The sequence below is a fragment of the Balaenoptera musculus genome, chromosome 15 (assembly GCF_009873245.2).
Source record: "Balaenoptera musculus isolate JJ_BM4_2016_0621 chromosome 15, mBalMus1.pri.v3, whole genome shotgun sequence".
NCBI classification, from domain to species: domain Eukaryota; kingdom Metazoa; phylum Chordata; class Mammalia; order Artiodactyla; family Balaenopteridae; genus Balaenoptera; species Balaenoptera musculus.
Window position 1 is genome coordinate 83,361,934 of NC_045799.1, and position 19,119 is coordinate 83,381,052.

General features: G+C 43.2%; 2 protein-coding genes across 4 annotated transcripts in view; one reads left to right on the forward strand and one right to left on the reverse strand.

The window, feature by feature from the left end:
* Positions 1-19,119, reverse strand: part of EIF2AK1 (eukaryotic translation initiation factor 2 alpha kinase 1) — a 30,632-nt gene that overhangs the window by 2,833 nt on the left and 8,680 nt on the right. The window contains exons 3-14 of one of the 3 annotated variants that reach the window (XM_036824305.1): positions 17,484-17,617; positions 16,266-16,303; positions 15,553-15,652; positions 14,884-14,964; positions 14,136-14,235; positions 13,542-13,599; positions 12,886-13,213; positions 11,619-11,730; positions 7,470-7,570; positions 1,888-1,999; positions 1,567-1,649; positions 254-487 (exon numbers count right to left, since the gene is read on the reverse strand). In XM_036824305.1, the coding sequence (XP_036680200.1) occupies positions 254-487; positions 1,567-1,649; positions 1,888-1,999; positions 7,470-7,570; positions 11,619-11,730; positions 12,886-13,213; positions 13,542-13,599; positions 14,136-14,235; positions 14,884-14,964; positions 15,553-15,652; positions 16,266-16,303; positions 17,484-17,617 (1,481 nt within the window). Of the gene's footprint in view, positions 1-253; positions 488-1,447; positions 1,650-1,887; positions 2,000-7,469; positions 7,571-11,618; positions 11,731-12,885; positions 13,214-13,541; positions 13,603-14,135; positions 14,236-14,883; positions 14,965-15,552; positions 15,653-16,265; positions 16,304-17,483; positions 17,618-19,119 lie in introns of those variants that run through there. The other 2 variants (XM_036824304.1, XR_005016346.1) reach the window with 2 other exon arrangements.
* On the forward strand, positions 2,010-6,938 carry ANKRD61 (ankyrin repeat domain 61). Its single transcript, XM_036824310.1, has 3 exons — positions 2,010-3,196; positions 4,133-4,230; positions 5,688-6,938. Exons 1-3 carry the CDS (start codon positions 2,981-2,983, stop codon positions 6,628-6,630), a joined length of 1,257 nt encoding a protein of 418 aa, XP_036680205.1. The 5' UTR covers positions 2,010-2,980; the 3' UTR covers positions 6,631-6,938.

Genomic DNA, 19,119 nt, shown 5'->3' on the forward strand with positions numbered 1-19,119 from the left:
AAAACCTTTTGACTTAGCAAGCTGAGGCTCGAAACTGGAGCCCATGTGACCATTTTCAGAGCAGACAGTTGGCAGCGGTCATCTAGCTTACCTGACAGGTATGCCACTGGCAACTCTGAGAATGGGTTGAAATATTTTGTTTCCATAAACCTGATTCTAAGCTCAACTGCTCTTCGTGAAATGGGATTCACAATTTAAACAAATTCCATTTTAAGCTTCATATTTCCCCCAGTATTAAAAAAATCATACATACATTTCCAGAATTTTGGAACAGTTCACTCTGCAGCAGCTGAACAGCAGACGGCCTCTGGGATGAGTTCTTTCTGGTTAAGTGCTGGATGTACTTGACTTGGACGGGACACCTTTTACTGAGGGACTCGGGGATCTGCCCAGTTCTTAAACCTGTTAAAACATGTGCTCGCTCCATTTCTGTCCCAAACGGCTGAAAGAGCTCCAGCAGGATAACACCCAAGCTATACATATCTGACTGAAAAAGGGGGGAAACGGTCAATGAGTAGTGAAATACACAGAGTAACACTTCCATTCCCACCCACCTTCCTTTCAAAAGCGAGAGGATTTTCTACAGAAGGATGATTGACAGTCCCTACAACGGAGGGAACACAGCGGGCGGGCTCGTCCCCCACAGAGGCAGGTGTCTGCCAGCTGGATCTACTGTAGGTGATCTACAGACAGGTGACGGCACTCTTGCAATCCCCAGCTCTAACACCAAAAAGGGGCATCCAGGGGCACGAAGGACTGAGGGCCAGGCGAGGGGCAGGGGTGATCGCGGCCACCCAGAGCGGTCACTACCATACAACTGACTCCACTGCTCCTTGAAAACCCAGGCCAGGTATAGCCTGAGAGAGACATGAGAGGCCACTGAGGGTCCCTGCGGCCTACCCCGGTCCCACCGCTGCCTCCGCTCAGAGTTAGGCATTCTTGGTAAAGTTTTAGCAAACTCTGCATAAAACCTGTCACTTTTCCTAAAAACAGTCTTTTAGGAAGGTGTTTACTACGTAGGATTTTCGGAGCTGCCATGGTTTTTCTGGCAGCTCTTTCCCAGTCACTAAAAAGTTGAATGATTCATCAAAAGGAAGAAAATTTACTAGGCTGTTATTTTGAGAAAAGAATTTACTTAACATTCCTTTGAGGAACAAGCTGGATTAAAACTTTTCCGCATCTTCATTCTACCTCAGAGGGAAGCAAGTGTCACACTTGTCGGGGGCACTGATTTACCTAAGCTTGAAAGCAGAATGAACAGCTGAAAACAGACTTTGGTGAATCCTGCCTTCCTGAGGGGACGGTGATATCTTAAAGGGAAAGCTCATTGCAAAAATGATTTTGTGACACCCACGGATTTGGAAATAGTAAAACAGCCTAAAAAAGTCAGATTCAGTTGAAAAGTGAGGCTTCGCACTATGGTAGTTTGATGTAAGAGATAACCTACCACACTCCGCTATTTCCAAATCACTTCGACGTCAGACCTTCCACTGCATTTACTGTACTTCTTGTTACTTATGACTGCAGGGTAAGTCCACTGAAAGGGTAGACGGGAACAAACACTACCTTGGCATCATACTCGGATCCCTCCAACTGTTCAGGGGAAGCGTACAGGCAAGTGCCCACTCTGGAGGTATGTGTGGATGTTCCTGTAATTTGAAAAGCCAGAGATGAAGCATGGTGGGGTTAGCACTGTCTCCATAAAGACCCCTGACTGAGCAGGGCACTGCAGCTCCCAAGGAAATGACAGTTGCTTTTTTTTTTAAATCTCACCTTTGCTGTTAAGTCTTTATGATTCTCTTTAAATACTGACAGCGTTCAACCATGGCTCTCTCTCTCTTTTTTTAATGCAAAAACAAACAAAAACAACCACCAAAAGAAACTTACTCTTTCCATTTCCATTGGCCCAGTCTGTGTTCTGTATGATGTCTGCACAGGCCAGGCCAAAGTCTCCTATTTTTACTTGCTGATCGGGGCCGTGAAGAAAAATATTTCTGGGCTGTAAACAAACAGAACAGGTCAACTCCACGGTGTTCTAGAATGAACAGTGAAAACGTGTGGATGTTGAGAGTTTTCAACTCAGGAGCCAATAGCCCCTCAAGAATTAAAAATGAGAGCAGTGGTTCTCAAACTCGGTCACACATTAGCATAACTGGAGGAACTTTAAACAAATCTCAGCGGCCAAGCCACTTCCCAGACGGATTAAATCAGATTTCCTGGAGGTGGACACAGGCATCGACATTACTTAAAGTCCCCAGCTTATTCCACTAATGTAGAGCGTGCTTGTGCACAAGTGCATTTCAGCCCTGACGGAACCTCAGAGTCACCGAGAAGGTTTTAACAACTACTATCCTCTCAACAAGTCAAAGACTTTGATTATTATTATTTTTAATGAGAACACTGATTTTTTTTAAAGCTCCCAGATGATCTAACATGTTAGCCAGGGTTGGGGACGGCCAGGTCACACTCTAAAGGTACACATTTCACTCTATTGAAGCAATCATCACAGACCCAACACATTTCCCGATGGAACTACCCCCAGACCAGTGGAAAACGCACCTCTGTTGGAGGTGGGGTGGAATTCCATTAAAAACTAGAAAGTGTTTAGCTTAAAAGTTAGGTCTTCTTAATGTAAATGTTTTGTTTGTATAAATTCCCTTATTTTAGCATTGTCAGGTTTTTTTTAACAGTAGCTGAATGGGAAGAGAAAACAGAAACAATCTTAGGTGCAAGATGATAACCTGGATACGCTTTTGTGACTAAGTAGAAAGTCCTGGAAACTGTGCTCCTGTATCTGGCACTATAGATACAGGAACAACATGTGAAAAAGTTTGGTTCTGATATAAAAATGCATCATCTTCACGGATACCATTCTCAACAGTTCTAGAACTGAATGGAAAGAATCATAAAGAGACTGAGACTGACCAATTCTGTAACGCGTTTGCCCTGAATTCCTAAGTCCCCTCTCGAAGTTGTACTAATGGGAAACATAACCAAGAGAGGCAGCAGGGGGCTGGTGGCTGACGGGGCCCAGGCCCTGGAAGAGGGCGTGGCGGTGTCATTCCACACCAGGCTCTACGAGGCCATCCTGAGGGAGGACTGCACCGCACTCCGGGCTCTGCTCAGAAGCCACCCCGTCAACGAGCCCATGACCGTTCTGGCCAGCTCCACCGGCTACAGATTACTGCTGAGCCAGGTACCCTCTTCCTCTTCTCGGTCACTTTTAGGAAAAAGACGTGATGCTTCAGAAGGAACGCCACCTGATTCCTGAGGACTCACTACACCTGGCTGCCCTCACCGTGCCCGAGGCTGGATGGTCCACGCCGAGCACCTGCACACGCAAAGCCGTGTTCTGCTGAGTCTGCGACGGCTCCTTCCAGGGATCACAGGGGCACTGACTGAGCAGAGACTGGGGCTCGCGTGGCTGGAAGAACACTGATCTCATCCTCTCAAATGTGCCAATGATGATTATGTCTGTGTGCTGGAATTATTTCTCCCTTTTTTACATATACTTTTTCATTTTCTGAATTTTTATACAGTAATTATTACCCTTATAACTTAAATTTTTTTCAGAAAGTCACCCTCTGCCCTTATCTTGCAGTCGTGCTGTAAAGGCCTGTGTGTGTGTGTGTGTGTGTGTGTGTGTGTGTATATAAAGAACTCGCATAAACAGCTCTGCTAATCATAGACAGAATACAAGCAGCATTAACTTTGAAACCCTAAAAGTGCAGGTTATACTACTGATACTATGACTTTGGCGAAGCCTTAAAAAACAAAACCTACTTGTCAATGACTCTCTGGGTTAATTTAAGGCCTAAGGGACTTGATAGCAATTACCGTTAATTTTACACAATGAGCTCTTCACAAGAATCAACTTTCGAAGCTTTAAGTAAATCATATCTGCTGCCTTGGTAAATCTGCATTTATGTAAAATACAGATTTTTATAATATCAATATAAAATTGACTGGTTTGGGGTAATTTAAAACAGGCAAAAGGAGAATTTCAATGCACATAACAGAGAAATACTGAACCAAAGAGATGCGAAATACAATTATTTCCTTTGAAATAGCAAGCTAACACAATTATTCTAACTATATTGGGCTACTTGTAATGTATTTTTTCCCCCCAAAGCAGACGCAGTCCATCATCCCCATCTACCTGGCCGCGGAATACCGCAAGGCACAGAGTTTGCTTTGTTTGTTAGAACACGGCGCAGACCCAGAAGTAAGGTAAGTTAACTCAACAGGCGACTGTTTCTAAACGAGGACACACACGATCTGTGTTCCTTTCCCGGTCACGTCTGGACTCATCCACTCTCCATGGGTGATGGACTACAGGTTACCACGTTTGGAATAAACCAATTTCCTTACTGACTAGATGAGATGCTCTGAAAAACCGGAAATAATACAGGAACACAAATGAGTCAGCCCACTTAAAGCATCGTGAGTATTAAGCGCTCAGCAATGGTGTTGTGGCAAATTAAGTCCTGGTCACAGCCCTCAGGGAGTTTAACAACCTAAGTTAGATATGAAAAATAAGAAAATGGAAATAGGCAAGGGATTTTCTTGGAAAGAAGTTTATCTTGCTTCCCAATGTATCTTCACCACCTAAACCAATGCTGACACTTCCTAAGTGCCCAATAAATACCATCTGAACGAATGGGAGAAGTACACGGTATAAAAGAGAGTCGAGCCCCAAATCCTTACCACGCTCCGGAAGGGCGCCCCCACCCCGTCGTGCTCTCACCCTGCCCCCGAGCCCCACCCCAGCTCTGCAGGTCCTCCCAGGACTGGACCATCACCTTCCCCCCCACGACCCAGAGGATTCCTCAGTACACCCTTCCCACCCTTTCTCGCCCTGGATGGGGCCTGCAGACCTCTCGAGAACTTTGCCCACTGGCCTGTTTACTTAGCTCTTTCGGGTTAATGCTTCCACACCTGACTGTAAGCTCTGCAGCGTGGGGACTCTGCTGTTTCCCCACACCCCTGGTGCAGGGCTTACACTAAATCAACAGGTGAACTGAAAGTCATCTTCTAATCCCAGTGGAGCGGTCAGATGCTCATAAGAGACCTTCCCTTTTCTCTGCCACAATCAAGGAATTTTGGAGGCAATCCTGAGAGATTTCAGGAAAGGAGATGAGGGCCGAGTTGTCAAACTCTCACTCCGCCTGTGCTGGGCAGGGACTGGCGATAAACTCCAGCTGCAGCTCCTGCCATCCACACACGCGAGTGAAAAGGTCAGGTAGAGGAGCAGGTGCGGGGCCGCCAGGGACCGAGTTAGCGGGCGTTCTGGCCCTTCACGGCTCACTTCTGTGGGAATCCCTGATCACACTCGAGTCCGCACAATTCTACTGACTAGCTGCTATCTCAGCACAGCCCTGAGGGGCTGTGGACACAGAGCTAACTGAGATGCAGCCTGGAAGAGGCCGCCATCCCAGCAGGAGTAACACAGCTGACACAAGCTGCGACAGGAAGCTGGGCCCCTCCGTGCTGGGATGCATACCACTCTGTCCCAAGACGCTGGGATACCCCAAGAAATTAAACAGCAATGCAGATTCTCAAACACTTCTTTAGAGTAATTACGGAGGATTATCTTAAATAAATGTTGCCTTCTTAAGTAGTAGCTCTCCGCGTCGAGCCATTCCCGCTGTGAATTGAGTGTAATCTGCCATCAGTACCTATTCCAGGGACACGAGAGGCCTCACCACGCTCCGCCTGATGCTCCTGCACTGGCCCATCGCCTCTACCACGTGGACGAACCCGGGGAACAGAATCCAAAGGATGCTGACGGACATCCAGAACGACGCAGTCCTGTGTCTGCACACTTTGTGCGAACACGGGGCCCAGGTGAATGCGCGAGTGGCCGACAACTGGCGCTCCCCCCTCCATCTGGCCATCACGTACGGCACCTCCCCGGTTCTCTCCATCCTGGCCCAGAACGGTGCCCAGGTCAACGCCATGAACGAGTCCAGCATGACACCCCTGCACGTGGCTGCAGATGTACTGAATAAGGAGATGATGGAAACGCTCACTGCCCACGGGGTGAACGTCAACTGCGCCATCTCCTCCACGGGCAACACGGCCCTGAAGCTGGCGGTGTGCACCGCGTCAAGCAAGGCCGGCCGGCTGCTGGCCGCGGGCCTGAGCTGCACCCGCCTGCTGCTTGTTCACGGAGCCCAGGTAAATACCCAGGACCATGAAGGTCAAGCCGCGATCCACGAGGCGTGTTTTGGAGGCAGAGAGGCAATAATCAATCTCTTGCTCGAATTTGAAGCCAATGTTAACATATTAACAAGAAATGGGGAATCTCCGATATATATGTACCTTCTGCGCGGCTCCAATATAAGAGACACGGCACTTCTCACCAGGCTGCTTTACCACTCTTATCCTTTGAGACTGACCAATAACCAAGGAATTCTACCTGCAGGAATCATGCTCCCAGAATTCCACCTCCTAAGGGAAACCCCAATAAAGTTATCTCAAAAACCCTTATCCCTAGAGGACAACTGTAAAAGAAACGTCAGAAATATTTATGGGGAGAAATACAAACAGCACTTGAAGCGACTTCTCCCAGAGAAGATCTGGAATTCTGTATATGGTTATTATGATTTAGCTCACCTCCTGAAATAAGATCTCAAAGTTGCACAGAGCCACAGAACTTCAGTAACTCACGTCGCATTTTCTGGCTAGACGTGTACCCAGAAAATACTTAACCCGTCACCTTATACATCCCAAATGTACAAACTACTGGTTCTTAAACCTTTTTCAGAAAATAAAATGATTTGCACATTAACTTCTTCTTCCTAAATAGTCTTTTAAATGCATTTTCCATGATTTAATTTTTGCCCCAAAAGTAAGTAAATTAAAACTCTCAGCCAAAGTAGTAAATATATTTTCTCTCTCTCGCTCTCTCTTTTTTTATTTTCTGGCCATGCCGCACGGCTTGCAGGATCTTAGTTCCCCAACCAGCGACTGAACCCGCACCCCCAGCAGTGAAAGCATGGAGTCCTAACCACTGGACCGCCAGGGAATTCCCTATTTTCTCTCTTTCTTGATATTCTTTTATAAAAATTGGAATAGTCATTACAGATATTTAAAACAGCAGAAAAAAATTTCCCATGTTAAATTTCTTTTAAGAGGGATAATTACAGAAACATTTTACCTCTAAGGCAGAAATGAGTATTTTTGTCAGCATGAAATACATTTAGCATCATCAGTTATATTAATACTCAAAGCACACTTACTACCTGAAGACAGCTAGAATTTTCGAATGCCCAAAGATTACTCCTTTTAAATTCAATCTAAAGTTTTCACATTCTAGACCTATGGAACAATGATTTATACAATATAAAGGTAATGACAACCTCCGAAGTAAATAAACTAGGGTACATGATCTCATTTAATTCAGTAAACCAATACCCAAGTCATCCCTGTAAGCAGCTGTCAATGATTTAATCTTCCCCACTTACCTTTAGATCTCTGTGTACAATTCCCATGTTATGTATGTGAAATACACCTTCCACCAATTCTTGAAAAATTTTTGTTGCAACACTGGCCATAATGTAAGGACCTTTAAGTTAAAAGAAAATAGTTTTATTTCTCTAATAGTTTTTCACTTGTTACATAACATCAAAATGTAATGAGGGGACTTCCCTGGTGGCGCAGTTCAGAATCTGCCTGCCAATGCAGGGGACACGGGTTCGAGCCCTGGTCCAGGAAGATCCCACATGCCGCGGAGCAACTAAGCCCATGCACCACAACTACTGAGCCTACGCTCTAGAGCCCGCGAGCCACAACTACTGAGCCCACGTGCCACAACTATTGAAGCCCGTGCGCCTAGAGTCCCTGCTCCACAACTAGATAAGCCACCGCAATGAGAAGCCCGCGCACCGCAATGAAGAGTAGCCCCCACTCGTCACAACCAGAGAAAAACCCGTGCACAGGAATGAAGACCCAACGCAACCAAAAATAAATAACTTTATAAAAAAAAAATGTAATGAACGTAGTTATAAGTACATTAACACCTGACACCACACAACATTCAGATTGTCAACACAGTCAATACTCCACAATGGTTTCAAACCTAGAAATCAGCAAACCAAGAAGCCACTGCAAATTAGCTACCAAGAGTTGATGGACTTCCTGTCACCAGGAAGAGAGGACCTCTCATGTCACTCAGAGCCCCTGTATTAACTGCTTTGTAAACAATTCTCAGGCATCGGGTGGCTACATTAAACTACGTTTCAGTCACCTTCAACCCCTGACATCTGGGGTTTAATGCTAATAAATCTGGTGTCCTGGCCCGCTGTGGATTAAACACATTATTACAAATAACAGAATAAGAAAAAAGATAAATTATGTTAGCCCAAGGGGTGAGCTTCTTTTGCCTGGAAGATTTGGAATGCCGCATTTTCCAAAAATGATGGACAAATGAAGTATAGGGGCGAAAAGGTAAATGAATTAATTAATCTATTAATATCATAACATAATATGGGAATTTAGAGGGTGGAGAGGTTTGGTAAGACTAAATCAGGGACTTCCCTGGTGGCACAGTGGTTAAGAATCCACCTCCCAATGCAGGGCACAAGGGTTCGAACGCCGGTCCGGGAAGACCCCACATGCTGCAGAGCAACTAAGCCCGTGCGCCACAACGACTGAGCCTGCGCTCTAGAGCCCACGAACCACAACTACCGAAGTCTGAGCACCTAGAGCCCGTGCTCCGAAACAAGAGAAGCCACTGCAACGAGAAGCCCGTGCACCGCAACGAAGAGTAGCCCCCAGCTGGCCGCAACTAGTGAAAGCCCCCATGCAGCAACGAAGACCCAATGCGGCCAAAAATAAATAAATATATTAAATAAATAAATAAATAAATAAAATAAAATCATAAGCCTATTGTTTACCTTTGAGCACGAGAGCACCACGTGGTCCCTTCTCCCTGAATGAGCCGACTTTGTTATAGAGTTCAAACCTATTCCACATCCTCCTTTTACACTGTCTAGCATATAATTTAGGGACCTCAAGTACTTAAGACAGAAAACTCTGTGTGTGTGTGTGTGTGTGTGTGTGTAAAAACAATGGTTCCAGGGAATTCCCTGGTGGTCCAGTAGTTAGGACTCTGCGCTTTCACTGCCGGGGCCCGCGTTAAGTCCCTGGTCGGGGAACTTAAGATCCTGCAAGCCTCGTGGCACAGCCAAAAAGTAAACAAATATTTAAAAAATAAAATAAAAACAATGGTTCCACTACAAGTACCTCTAGTATGACCCCCCCGCCCCTGAAGTGACCAACCTGTCTGGGAAGAAATGCAAGAAGACCTTTCTGACTTTCCCAACTATTCAGAATAACTACCTTGCTTTGGTCTGTCTTTAATTCGGTTTTCCTTTTAACTCACCTAACACATCCAAACGGTAGGCAACTGCTGGAGGATTCAGTAATCATACACAGACCTGCTCCAGTGACCGCAGTTTCCACTCAGTGCTACATCCTTTGCAGGCACTGCTTTAATCCTCACAACGACCCCATAAAACAGGGATGATCCACATTTTACAGGTGAGGATAGAGACTGAGAACTGTTAACTGACTTACCCAACACCTCCTAGCTGGTGAGTACCAGAGCCATGACTCAAACCCAGGTGTGCCGCTCATGGGAGTGTTGGGAATGATTCACGTAAAAAATGTGATTGATGTAAAGCTGGACACACAGGGCTGGAATACTACAAAGATAAAACTTTTTAATTTAAAACATTTTTTAAAAGAAAAATATACATCCTGCTAGCAGTGTGATCCATCTCTTGCCTTCACTGTTTTGACGGGTTTATCGTACTGGACGGTATAGGTTAGAGTTCTCACCCCACGCTTCGTTAAAGACTCACTTTCCAAACGTAAGCTTCAAGATCAACTGCACACAGGGCTGGAATGGACCATTCTCCTTCCACAAAGATGCGCACGTAGCACTATAATGCGCATGCAGCCGGCCAAGGATCCAGTTTTACTGGGCCCTAAAAATACCCCACGCACCACTTACCATGACTGGACTGGACTGAACAAAGTCTGGCATGTTCTAATTTCATGGTAAACCGAGGGGCACTGAGGAGCTGCTGGAGAGAGACGTTATGTCTCCGTCTCCATGGGAAGCTAGTCTAAGATTCTGAGTAGGCCAACTGACCTGTGTTTTAGGCCAAATAAAGGGTGATAGTGTCACTAGGAGTGAACAGCAAATGATTAATGATCGATATTTAGTTGAGCCTTTACTTAAAATCAGGTCACTCGCATTCCCTATTTTGATCATCTACCGCAGTGAATTTCAACTGTGGCCACACATTAGAATCAACAAGAGAACTTTCACAAAAAAATAACAAAGGCTAAGCCCTATCCAAGACCAATTATATAAAAATTACTGGTGTGGTCCCAGACAACACCCTTTTTCTAAAAAGATTTCATTTTTAAAAACAGTCTTAGATTTACAGAAAACCTGAGAAGACAGTTCCCACTTACCCCACACCCAGTTTCCCTGTCACCAACACCTTACATCAGTCTGGTACATGTCACAATGCACCGATCCTGATACAAGTCCACAGGCTATTCAGACGTCCCTAGTGTTTACCTAATGTCCTTTTTCTGTTCCAGGATTCCATCCAGGATACCACATTACATTGAGTTGTCACGCCTCTTGAGGGTCCTCTGGTCTGTGACAGTTTCTCAGACTTTTCCTGTTTATGATGACCTTGACAGTTTTCAGAAGTACTGGTCAGGTGTTTTGTAGAATGTCCCTCAGTTGGGATTTGTCTGTTTTTCTCATGATTAGACTGGGGTTATGGGTTTTGGGGAGGAAAATCACAGAGATACCGTGCCCTTCTCATAGCCTCTTATCAAGGGCACATACTATCAACATGAGTTATCGCTGTTGATGCTGACCTTGATTACTTGCTGAGGGGGTGTTTGTCACGTTTCTTCCACTGTAAAGTTATTCTTTTTTTATTGACAACATCTCTGTAAAAGTTCCCCAGGTGATTTCAACATGCAGTGTTAAGTTGAGAACCAGTGTTATAATATTCTACAAATATTAACCTAACAGAGTACTTCTAGAGGCTATTGTATAACTGCAGGGGAGCGGGGGGGATATGGATCTTGAAGGAGACAAACTTTTGACCACATGCCCTTCTATAAGGGTTTCTTTAAAGGTTTCTTTTTATAGAAGTATCGCATTTTCAGTCTTTTCTTTTTTTCTTGGCCACACCGCACGGCATGCAGGATCTTAGTTCCCCGACTAGGGATCGAACCCATGCCCCCTGCACTGGAAGGGCAGAGTCTTAACCACTGGACCGCCAGGGAAGTCCCAAAGTATCACATTTTCAGGTTAAAAAAATAAAACAAATATTTAAATTTTCCCTTAAAAAATTTTTAAAAGACCTTTTCTACCTGAAATCATTATACTAAATTCTAGCATAGTACTCTTAAATATCAACAAACTATGTATCTATAACAGAAAATATTAACTTCCAAATACCTACTTATATTTTAAAAATGTGATTTTTCCCCCGATCCAAAGCACGTGGAGGCAGAAGGCGGCAGGTCTGTCTGTAGTTCCCAGCCCAGCCCTCGAACACCCACGTGGTACTTACACGCGGATTCATCCATGCTCTCCCGGCCCTGCTGGTTCCTCTCCGTGATCCAGTCCCACAGCGAGAGCTCACACAGCTGCATCTGGATGTGCAGCATCAGGTGGTACTGCACCTAGGGGGCGACACACCGCTGGCTCCCATCTGCACGATTTAGCGGACAAATGCTCCCTTGCCTACCCTAGGCCAAGCACCAGGCTATGTGCTGTGGGCAGAGACTACAAACACAAGCCTGCCCGAGAAGCCCGAACTCTAGTGAAGGAGACAGAGGAATAAAGCAATACTTAACACAATGCGTCATGACCCAAGTGGGCAGAGGCAGGCCCGGCTGGGGTTAGGCAGGTATTAAATGGAAGAAGCTCTTGAACGTGACAGAGTCCGTGGGCCCGAAACTGTTTAGTCTGCTCTCGAGATAAACAGTTTTTAAAGCTGAAGATAAAGCATCAGGCTGGCTGTATGGTATTCTACTACTCTATGGATACCCCATAGTGTACACACACTTTATCTGGCTTCACATAACTAATAATTTGTCTGAGAAAAAAGTAAGCAAAAATTAAGCTCACTGTAGCCCATTCAGGAAAATTTTCCAAATTTATTACAGAGCAGTGAAATGATTCTGATGAAAAGTCCCTCAAACTCAACTCCTTTATATTCAGGGAACCTACTCAAAGTTTTTTGTGTTTCATAAAAATACAGAACCTCATATTCCCGGACAGCCAGAATTAATTCTACGTGTGAGTGTACAGATGGTATATACAGTTTTGTGATCCCAACATGACAGGTTATGCGCAGACCCTGTTAACGTTCAAGTTTAAATACTAACACTCAGTAAGGGTGAGAGTACCAGCACATCAGTGTAATCCTAATTACTGTAATTAGGACACTGAAAGCTGACCTGGTGATCTGCCTAGGACTTGTCTCCTAAAGTCACGTTCCAAAATACAGAAAATCTTTCTGCATAAATATATTTTGATAGCATGATGCTAAACAACCACAGAAATAGAACGTGTGTGATGCTTCCTGCTCCAGGGTGTACCTGTGAAATGCCCCCGTCAGGGAGGTCAGAAAAGGACCAGGAGGAGTTAACTAAGAGAAGGAGGGAAGACCAAATACAAGGGCCACGTGTCAGGAGGGAGCACGAGAGCAGAGACAGGGAGGAGGAGCCGAGGGAAGCCAGCTGAGGAGGAGGGCCGGCCGTATCCAATCACAGCCCTCCACACCGCTATTACAGGGAAACAGCAAATGGGCAAGTTCTGGGAGAGTCATCTACCTCCGTCTGCCCCAGCAAGTTGAAGTTTTCTTCAGAAGATTCCTCAGTGGATGCGAAGTTCTCTTCCAGGTCTGAATTATGCCGAACTGGCAGCCGACGCCCAACAGTTGATCTGGAAGACCCATCAGCCACACCTTTTTCTTGGGGCTCAAGGGATGGTGCAAATCCACCGGCATCTCCTGTGACTACACTGGCGCTGCAGTTCACCAATCTATTATTCTGATTTTCAACGCCAGATTCTCCCAAGGATTTTTCTTCTTCTGGGGTGAATTCGGCGAAGATAATGAATGAGCTGTTACTTTCATCACTTTTAACATCACACTGATCTCTGGAGGCCAAAAAAAAACAGTAACGATAAAAACCAACGTAAAAAAAGATCCAGAGTACCTCAACTGTTCCTTCAAGCCTGTATGAACCTGACTGGTAAACTCCTGACAAAAGAGACAGCCAATCTGTCTAGCAGCAGCATTTACTTAAAAACACTGACAGGAAATACCTGAGAGGAGGAAGAAAATAACTTAACATTTTGTAATGAAAATAAGCAAAAAGAAAGTCTAAAACACTCCTGAGCTCCTAGTTGTAAAAGGCAAAGGCGACCCAAGGCAGGTGACTGGAGGTAACGTCCAGGGCGTGAAAGGACACAGCAGCCCACGTACCTGGGGTCCTCCTGGTCAGAGATCACTTCCAGAGACGGCAACTGAATAGAAATTCTATCTGCTGAACAGAAACAAAAGGAAATCTTCAAGCAGCCCAGTTTTCTAATTTATAGTCAAAGGCAGAGCTAAAATACATAAGTAAGACCAAATGAGACAACAAGTTAAAAATGTCACGACCTTCTGGCAAAATGCAAATACACCAAGCTTATTCAAATGACTGGCAGATTTTAGAAAAGACAAAAACAGAGCTGTTCAACGATGCGAGGGCTCATCGAACCTTCCGTACAGGACCTGACAGTAAATATTTCAGGTTCTGTGGGCCCTAGGGGACTCTGCTGCCACTACTCAACTCTGCTTTCGTACTGCAAAAGCAGCCAAAGATAACACACGCGAGCGAGCCTGTGTTCTAATAAACTTTACTGACACTGAAATTTGAATTTCATATAATCTTTACAAAATAATTCTTCCTTTGATTTAACTCTTCAAAAAAAAAAATTCTCAGCTTGTAGGGTGCACAAAAACAGACGTAGGCCTGGTGTCACCCACGGGCCGAAATTTACCAACCCTTCAACTGTTTCGTCTGAAACCGCTCACCTTGCCTTTGGGCCACGTGAACATGTTCTATCCAGGCAGTGTGATAGCCGACAATATTAGGATGCTGAAGACCCGCCAGCACCTTAACTTCCCGTAGTACCTGAAGAAGAAACATACTTAGAGCTGGTTTTTACTTACAAATTTGTTAAATGTTCATGGTATTAAATAATACTTGTTCCCTCTGTACGAGGAATCTAGACTGTGTTAAAATAATGGGAATACTTTTGTGAGAGACAAATGCAGTTGTTATAGCAAGTGCATATAGCACTTTACACTTTTCATGGCTCATATATAATCATTCCCTCATTTCATTCCTACAAGTTAGTCCAGACCTCCAAGGTAAATAAAACCATTCTTGTCACCACTATTTCAAGGGCAGGAGACAGAAGTGGCTTAGAGGACTAGGTCGTTTGCCTGGGACCACACAGTATGTCAGGGAGAAGACCTGGACCTGAATTGAGCGCCTGTGTTTTTCATAAAAAGCTTGTTATATATTGTATATGAATAGTTTACTTAAAAAATTAATTTCCCCAGCAATGACCCTGAAATGTGGTCAACCTAAAGTGCCTATAAAAAATTTAAGTCAAATAAAAATTTAATCTTGATGTTTATTTTACGGTAACCCATTCCTAGCAAACTGCAATCCGTACCACCAAGTATTTCCCAAATACACACAAACACGCACAAACTCTTTCAAAAGGACCTACATACTCAATTATTCAAAATAAGTAAATGTTTTAAATCATACCTTCATGCAATCTGTTTTAGTTGCACCCTTAATCAGGATTTTTTTAATTGCATAGTACTGACCATCTAATTTATTCCTGACCTAAAAGTAGAGGAAAAGACAAAGTATATTGTACCATTAAATCCAACTGAATAAAGAAAGTTCTTTTAACCTGACCTTAGATAATCCAAACTAGCCAAAGAGATAAAATTAAGCTAAAGACACACGTCCTGGGGAATTCCCTGGCGGTCCAGTGGTTTGGATTCCACGCTTTATGCATCCTCTTTACTATGTGTTCAGGGAAGTCAGCCGCAGTCAACTAGACTAATAGTTTTTCCAACTGTACTGACAGTCCAACTCCTAGAATCTCTAGGTCTGAAGAATGGGAATGTTAGCAAAAAGGCTATGTGCAAAACACAGCAGCAAAACTTTTTCAACTAATACATTTTTTAATAAAAATTAACTAAAGAACAAAAACTCAAAGTTTCCAGAATCCACCTAAATCACCAACGTGGTTAGGAAAAAATTAAAACCTGCCCACGTTCCTGTAAATGACAAATCTAAATTAAAAGTAAACATACATGATTTCTAGGAATTTTCCTTTGAGCACTTTATATAATAATAATGAAAACAACTTCTGCAAATACATTGTTTAGAGTAGGGGGTCAAAACAAATATGTGGAAAACCACCTTGTATACTCTTCCATATCCACCTTTTCCTAAGATGGCAAGCTCTTCAAATTCATTCAAGTAGCGTGAAGTTTGTGCTTCAAAGCCTACTTCCCTTGATCTGAAAGTTAAACACAATCAATCAATCAATCCCTAAACATGAGAGAACCGAAATGTTCTAAGACAGATCATGTTCACTGTATTACTAACCTGGCAAACCTCGTTTATCACTAAACTGTGATAATTTGGAAAGGATGAGCTAAAATGAAAGTTTTCATTCTCTATGAAGAAAACATTTGATAATTAGCAAATCAATAGCGTAATAGAGATAGCAAGGGGATAGCTAAGCTCAGTGATAAGTTTACTTAAATTTCTGAATGATTCAGACCAGTTACAGATTTTAAACGAGCATTTCCTACATACAGCCGAAATTCAGTGGTGTTCCCCTGACAGAGACTGGATGTCAGTGCTCTGAATTAAGAGTGGGGCTTATGGAATCCACGTAGAATTGTGGGGGAAGGGTGGTCAAAGAGAGAATGAGAAATCTTACAAAGTTTTTAGCAAATCTTAAAAAGTTTTTAATCTTACAATGTTTTTAGTTTTCATAAACTACCCTAACTACGTTATTTTTAACCCCACTACTAATTTCTGATTAATTCAGGATTAATTCTTAATCCTGATTTCTTTTGGATCAGTTTACTCCTTGCATAGTCAAGAAAGTATTCAACACATACCTGATCTTCTGGATATGAGAATTATCCTCACAAGGACCCTAAAATCAAAAAGTTATTTTTAAAAAGTATTTTGAAAATTTCATGGAATAAGGGATCTATTAAAATTCAATGTTAGATCAGTATAAATGCTCAAACTAATATTAAAAAAAAAACCACACCCACCCAATGGCTTTTTCAATATTACTTAAGAGTTTGCAATTGAAGACATTTTTCTCTTAACTAAAAGATCACCCGTGAAAAAGCTATATTCTTGCCATCCAAGGACAAAGCTGAGATTTACCAAGGAGTTGCCACCGGCAAACAACGCCAGCTTCCCTTTCACATAAAAGCAGAAACTGACCACTGCTCCCGTGTCACCGTTCCAAGCCCCCAGCACCTTGTGCCTGTATGACTGCACGTGTCTCCCTGCTTCTGCCCTCAGTCCCCTCCTCTATGTATTCTCAACACAGCAGCTGGGGAGAACCCGTTAAAGTCAGGTTATGTCACTCCCGTGCTCAGAACCCTGCAGCACTTCTCATTTTACTGAGTGAAAACCAAGGACATTAAAACGGTCCATCTCCATCTGCCCCTCGGCCCCGCCTCTCCCATACGCCCCCTTGCTTACTCCAACCTCCACCACTGGCTGCCTGTCAGCCTCACAAACTTGCCAGCACACAGCTGCTCCTCTGCCGGGAATGCTTTCCCTCCACGTGATTCATTCCTCAACCTCAGCTCCTTGCTCCTGTCTCAGCGAGGTCCTACCTGCCACGCTACACGGCCCCTCCCAACATTTTCTAATGCCCTTCACTGCTTTATGTTTCTCCTTAACACTTACCACCACCTAACACCCCATGTATTTTTCTTTTTCTATTGTTTACTGCCCGCTTGTCAGAACATAAGCTCCCTGAGGGCAGGGACTTTTTTTTTTTAATACAGCAGGTTCTTATTAGTCATCTATTTTATACATATTAGTGTATATATGTCAATCCCAATCTCCCAATTCATACCACCACCACCCCCGCCCCAGGGCAGGGACTTTTATTTTGCTCACTGCCTGAACCCCAGCTCCTACAAGAGAGCCTAACACATAGCAGCCATTCAATAAACATCTGTTGAATAAACAAATGGGAGTTAACATTAAACCTATGTTATAATCAGGATTTCAGAATGCTTTAAAATACAGTTCTCTTGAAATGAGAATGTCTTTATCACACTCCAAGTACATTTCTTAGTGCTTACCTGACGAACTCTCTCCTTAGCTGACCTCATTAAGTGCGTAATAGCTCTGTTGTGATGTAGCCTCAAGGAGCTAAACTCATCACTACACGTGAAGGATGACAGCAGCCCCATTTTGATAAAGGTCTGACAAAGTACTATAAAAAAATATGGAAAACAATTATTAGAAAGGCCATCGATGAGATGGCAATTTTCAAGAACACACAGAAAATAAAGAGTCATAATAATAGCCTCTATAAGAAAAAAGTTATGTTGACGCACACATTACAGCTTGGGGACTGATTCTCTGAAGAGATGGAATGATTGGTTACACTCGTTGATCGGGGGCTCATCTGTTATTTCTTATCTGACACTCTACATTCTACAGTCATTTGTTTACTGTGCTTGGTCAGTCAGTAAAGTACTAAGCTCTGTTTTTAAAAAAGGAAAAAAAAAAAAAAAAAAAAAAGGAGGGGGAGGGGTAGAATATATAAATAAATAAAAATTTAAAAGGCAGGAATGGAAACAAATGATTAGAACTGACAACAAAAGTGAATATGAATTGTTGTTTTCAATTATGGAATATCCTTAACCAACATACAAAGAGCACATCTGAGATGCGTGTACAGACCAGGTACCAGGGGGGAAGTCAAGTCTCAAGTCACAAGGCCAGGCTGCTCAGAAAAAGAAGTTTCTACAGAACTGCTTGGTTTTTACTCATTCAAGGAATACAGGTACTACAGAGAAAATTCTATGTGAAAAACTCTCCATTTAGATTGTCAACTAACTAAACCACATCAAAAACATTTACTTAAATATCCTTTATTTTGAACACCATGACACGAAGGAAGAAAGGAAACCGAAATTCATAGTCAGAAGAGGGAAATAGTAAGTAAAAGGTAATAATGATATTAACACTGTCTCATTTCTCTTTAAAAAATAACCAACTTTGTCTTAAATTTCGGGCTTTAAAAAGGCTGTATATAAGGAATTTTAAAACATCTTAAAACCAGCAAGATTCACAGCTTTGCTTTAATCAGGACCAAGAGTACTATATTAAAAGCATTATAATCTGCGTCTCTATACCAGAAAATAATCCCCGGGTTTGGAACCTACAGAACACCCCCTTTTGTGCGACCCAACCCCCCCAACACATATTCAAGGAAATAAGTGTATACTGGACAAATAAATTTTTTACCATTTCTTATGTCCCATGAAGCTTATCAAAATGATAATTACCTTTAACTAAAAACATTATGTTCTTCTAAGATCACATAGAAGTATCTGTAAGTTTAAGGCTTTCTAACACCAAACAAGACTTGGGAAGACTTTTGGTAGAAAAGACACTTAGAATCTGTGGTGTGGGCTACTCAAGAGTTCCACCTCTGAAGCTGAACCAGAAATGCCATAATCTGTAATTCTACTCATTTCTGTGCTTGCTCCTCAGACAAGTAACCTATGGCAGGAATAAACATTTTCAACACTGGGTCGGCTGCTGCTGCTTATTTTGATCTTTGTCTCGGGCTCCTGACACACAGCTCCACAGTTATAAAACTCTTATAATCTTCTGAGTGATAGGGGTATTAGGACGATCTTTTGTCTTAATATTTGGTCTCCGACCTCAGTTCCTGACACAAGAGCTTCTCAGAGCCTTGGAGTC

Excerpts from the sequence above, each read along its gene's own strand:
- ANKRD61 (XM_036824310.1), top strand. The coding sequence starts at position 2,981 with ATGGGAAACATAACCAAGAGAGGCAGCAGGGGGCTGGTGGCTGACGGG. Across the intron at positions 3,197-4,132 it reads ACAGATTACTGCTGAGCCAG|CAGACGCAGTCCATCATCCC; the intron begins GTACCCTCTTCC and ends TTCCCCCCAAAG. Across the intron at positions 4,231-5,687 it reads GGCGCAGACCCAGAAGTAAG|GGACACGAGAGGCCTCACCA; the intron begins GTAAGTTAACTC and ends TACCTATTCCAG.